The 5279-nt window shown below is 38.5% G+C and overlaps 1 protein-coding gene across 1 annotated transcript in view; it reads left to right on the top strand.

Annotated features, from left to right (window-relative positions):
• The window catches only part of LOC106812671 (glutaredoxin 3-like), a 21589-nt gene that overhangs the window by 8207 nt on the left and 8103 nt on the right, over window positions 1–5279 (top strand). Inside the window, exons 3-5 of the mRNA XM_014816601.1 lie at window positions 2319–2430; window positions 3051–3125; window positions 3406–3519. Of these exons, the coding sequence (XP_014672087.1) occupies window positions 2319–2430; window positions 3051–3125; window positions 3406–3519 (301 nt within the window). The remainder of the gene's footprint in view (window positions 1–2318; window positions 2431–3050; window positions 3126–3405; window positions 3520–5279) is intronic.

The following is a 5279-nucleotide window of genomic DNA, read 5'->3' on the forward strand; positions in this document are numbered from 1 at the left end:
CCATGGACATCGGCTCTTAAAACGGCTTGACTAGGCTCGTGATGGTGATGTATAGGCATCGATGTGTAGGAAAACGATCCACTGTGATGAAATTGGAGGTCACAGGTCAAAGGTCAATGGGGCACGGGCAGATTTAGACATTTTTCTGAGGACATGGTCTGACGGAGCGATTTGAAAAAGTTTTTTGTTTCAGCAGTGACCTACCATTTTTATGGCTTTATTGAAAGGACCATGAATGAAATGTACTTTCCGCCTGACATTGCGAAGAGTAAGTGTGTCGGATAACCCTTTTGACCCTCAGAGGAGGGTTTAAACATGATTGCCTTGAACGGTGGGCCTCAATGTATCTCACAGTGTTCTCATATTCATGGCACATCCATAATCTAGAAAGCCAGTAAGCCTCGATAGCCCAACGGGTACAGCACAGGATTACGGCCTAAATGTCCTTGGATCGAATCCCATCATTTATTATTATTATTATAGTTTTTTATTATTACCTGTTTCAGTCCTTGTGTTTTGGAAAAGGCAGGCGAGTGAAAAATCGCACACCTTGGCTCGCCGAGGTGTGTGATTTGCATCAGAGTGCCCACAGGGCACGAGGCTAACTAAGGGGGTTCGGGGGCATGCCCCCACCGGGAAAAAAATTGAAAACTAGACTTCATGAAATGCCATTTCCAGCATTTTAGGATGAAAATTAGCTCTGCATTTGTACTCTTAATTTTGACATTTTTTAGGTGATTTTTTTTTCATCTAACAAAATATCAGTTCTTGAACATGAAGATAACTTGAATCACACATTTAGCATGTTTAGTCAAAAAGGAACAAAACTCAATTTTTCAAAGCAGACTATTAAAACTTTATCTAAAAATACAACCAATCACATTCGTCGTTCTAGAGCGCTTTGCGACTGTCGTTATAAACATGTGAACCGACTTCCGGCAATGTCCGTGATGTTTACAACTGTTTGCGTTTATCTTCAAGTTTATAAATTGAATTAATGAAAAATAAAACACAAAAAAAAGGTGTGCGTTTTGATAATGCTTAGATGCGCGTTTTTTCGCACTTCTTCTGATCAATCGAGGCGCGTGATGGCGCGCGAGCGCGATAGCGCACCTTAAAACACAAGGTCTGCTGTTTTCTGTATTTTTCTATCTTTATCCGTTTAACTATTTTTTTCCAATTAACGCAAATATTTACATGATTTATTTACAACAATTTAATAACAACAAATAATTTTGAAAACAATTAATTTTTTATATTTTTAAATAGGGTTAGGGTTAGGGTCACATTGCACCATAAAACAGGAGTTTCAGGCAATTTGTATCAACCAATGGGATTTGGGAGGTATGCAGAATGCAGAGGGTTGCTGAAATGATGTGTACGCAACTGCATATCTGCATATCTGCGCCTAACAAAGGTGTCACTACGCACGACTTAAATGTTACGTTTATAACCGTAGCAACAGACCTCAGATGAGCCCAGTCGCTCTGCGGCTCTTGTTTTTAATTAGTTTTGTCTTTAAGTTTTTAATTTTGTTTTTCACATATTTTTTTTAATGTGCTCGTGCCTAAGTACTATAATTATAGTATCAATAACTGCATCGCGGAGTCTTTTCCGTTTTGGGTGTTCTGTGTCTCAATTGTTGAGCATGCGCAGTGTAAACATGGCGGTTAAACAGTTGTGGAATTAATCTGATATGCTGTGAGAATTAGCAGATTATGCCGTGAATTAAGAGATACATTCTAGTTTAGAAGCAGGACAACTGTGAGTTAACGTTCATATTTCAAACAAGGCAAGTCAAAGATGGCAATAGAATAGTTTTATTTGAGATATACAGAGTTATTGAGCTAGATCTGTATAGGTGATAGGTTTTTTTGCATGGAAGGGTGTCAGGCTGTATAGACAATCGGTCGCACAGCCTCGTCGGGCTAGGGCCCTAGTATAGCGTCAGATTATAAAAGTTTCTAGGGCACAATTTATTGGTGTAATCAAACTGGTGTTCATCCAGAGTGAAAACAAGGCAGGGCATAGACCTAGTCCCCAAATAATACTAGCTCTATGGAAGCATTTTTTTCTGCTTCCAATGCCCTCCATGTACAGTTTTATTTGCAGCACTGTGGAAAAACTACTATCTGCTATTTCAACATGAACGATTATGTAGTTGTGATGCAATTACCGAATTAATAGCATCGAGAGACAAAAAAAGTAATCACTCCACTACAATAAGTTATTAATAGATATTTGTTAATAGTTATTAATAGATTATTAATTCTTTACTACTTGTTATTCTAATATTGCTGTGAAAATTTCTGCCTCAGGTTGCTGGTCGTACATTTTTGGGCATCATGGGCTCCTCAATGCGAACAGATGAACGAAGTCCTTGAAGAACTGGCAAAGGATCCAAAGTTATCATGCATTCAATTTGTCAAGGTATGGTTGTCATGTTTTCATATATATCGTAATGGCCTAGACACCTATAGCTTTACATTATACATTTTTTCATGCCATACTGACAGAGTGATAGTTAGTCTACCAGTCAGCAGCTATGTTGACTGTGTGAAGACAGCTGTTGTGTTTTTTGTTAGCGAACAGTGAGAGTGCATAGTCGTGTATGACAACAAAAAGTCTTGTTTTTTACGCAAGGTGCACGTGACTCAAATCTACAAATTTGCAGGGGAAACCTCAATGGTTTTTGGCAGTGATTAGTGAAGTCACTAAGGCCAAAACAAAATATATGTGTGGTTACCGTTTCATGCCGAAAAAAATAGGGTAGGTAGGTAGGGAAAACATTTTATGTTCTTGAAATATTTTATTTACGACCATGTCCGAAGGATGTGTCTTTTGAAGCAGGAACTGGAAAAAATTTATTTTTTATTTTTTATTTTTTAAATTTAAAATTTAAAATTTTTTAAACTGAATAAAATGTTTAGAGTAGCTTGGAATAAATAGGGTCGGTCGGGAAACCGTAACCACACCTATATTTTCTTTTGGCCTAAACCGTATAACATGTAGGCTGGTCCTCAGTCAGCAATGGCTTTATTTATCTTCAGGCTGAAGCAGAGGCTTTGCCAGAATTATCAGTCCAGTACAAAGTCGCAGCTGTTCCAACATTTATATTTACTAAGGTAATATATATATCTATATTGTTTATACCAGTTAGTTTATATAGGCGTTTGTTTTCAATTTGCTTATTTTAGTTTTCTCGTTATGCACAGCAAGGAATAATGATGAAGTTCTATCCGCGTGTTGGATCCGATATGAGTTTATCAACTTAATACCGCCTCTACTCTATTACTGTACTCAATTATTAATATTAATAACACAAGTGGGTAACCATGTAGATGTCTTATATGCCTGTGATGTAGTTTGTTTTGACCTCTAGCTTCATGTTTATTGCCTGTTCAGGGTGGTGCTGCCATCGACAGGTTAGATGGGGCACATGCTCCGGAACTGACAAAGAAAGCCAAGGCTCTTGCTGGCAGTGGTGGTTACAGCGCTCCTCCTGCTCCATCTAAAGAAGTGAGTAGTGTAACATCTTCCTGAGGGGTGATGCTCTCATTTAAAATCGAATTAGGCCGCTATTGGACAGTTCAGGGTTTTATATAAGCACAAGCTGCCTAACCCTTGATAGCCATACAAACACTTGATGTGATGTGTGGCTGTACAGTAAATACAGTAAATACAGTAAATAAAGTAAAATACATCTTACCTGCGTCGCAAAACACTTGCGATACATTATCAGCTTCTCAAACACATTATCTCTCATTATTAGTTATTAGGTGTCAATTTCATTATAATGCAGTTAGAAAGCATTAAAAAAGTAGCTGTATAAAAATTCATCACTTTTGCCTTTGGAAGGTTACGGGGCCCTAGTTAGCTCCAAGAAACAGTCTTGCTAGGGTTAGAAGACTGTTTCAAACATTGGCTGCAGCTAAACACGTAGTTGTCCTATTTGCCAAGTATCGCCAAAGAACACTTCACATGTGATATACCAAATGAATCAGTATACATCCGCCTTCTTGTAATCATCATTGTGCTATGATGCGCTTGTTACTTACGGGGTTACAGCGACTTTTTGCAATCAAAATTAGGGGTGCACCGGATCCAACTTTTTAAGTTCCGGTCTGAACCAGAACCAGCCGGAACTTGAAAAAAGTTCCAGCCGGAACTATACCTGGCCGGAAGCGGAACTTAAGCTGGGAATAAACTTGACAGTTTTAATTGGCCCAGTATTGCGCAAACTCAATGCTCATTGTTCTACATGTTCTCATTATGTCTCATGTTCTCATTATGTCATATATGTTCTCATGTTCTCATGTTCTCATGTCTCATGTTCTCATTATATACATGTTCTCATTGTCTACATGTTCACATTGTTCTCATTGTTCTCAATGCTACAAAGTTTTAATTACAGGATGGTTGTTAGGTGTATGAATCATCTGTTTACAGTGCATAATTCTGTCATTTTATTCGTGATCAATATGTGTGGCAAAACCTGCATGTTGCAGTATCCCTGGTTTTAGTTGATTGTTTTCAACTAACAAACAGATGCCATTCCTGTGGCTCTAAGAGTATTTTATTTTAAAAGAAAATCTCTTAGAATCACCTAACATCAGTTAGGTTCAGTTCAGTTAGTTAGCCGATGTTCAAGTGGCAAAAGTTTTCTGAGCAGAATAGTGTGAAGTTGTTAACACTATATCAGGCTTTCAATTTTGAAAAGTACAGGAGGACTACTAATGACTCCCCTAGAACACCATAGGGGGACTTTTTCAGCTCCATAATCACACCCTTTTAAGAGGCATGATGGAGAGCTCCATTAAAAAATCACACCCTTAAGAGGCATGATGGAGAGCTCCACTAAAAATCACACCCTTAAAAGGTCTGCCATTGTTTTAAAGATACGACGAAGGGTGTATGAAAGCTGGATTCTCAATTGGCTACTGAAACTAGAGTTGGGCTAGAATAGATACTCAGTCAGGGCTCGCGATCCATTGCAACATTGACAACTCTATGGACAGGGAAAACTAGCCTCAAGGCCACGGCGTGACGCGGCGGCTTTTGATGTAACAATCGATCAATCGCGTACTATATATACGGCCTGCGTAGCACGCGCAGCATACACACACACACACACACACACTTGCAGCGTCAAATAAACGCACACACTAGCCAACGTCTGACAATCTCAAACAGTGAACTAAGCCGTGTCTATATTGTAAAGCAAACTATATACAATGTTTTAAATGAAGGTACTGTTAGTAGGCTGTTGGACTGTAAAG

This window comes from Priapulus caudatus, unplaced genomic scaffold, assembly GCF_000485595.1.
Source record: "Priapulus caudatus unplaced genomic scaffold, Priapulus_caudatus-5.0.1 Scaffold673, whole genome shotgun sequence".
NCBI lineage: Eukaryota > Metazoa > Priapulida > Priapulimorpha > Priapulimorphida > Priapulidae > Priapulus > Priapulus caudatus.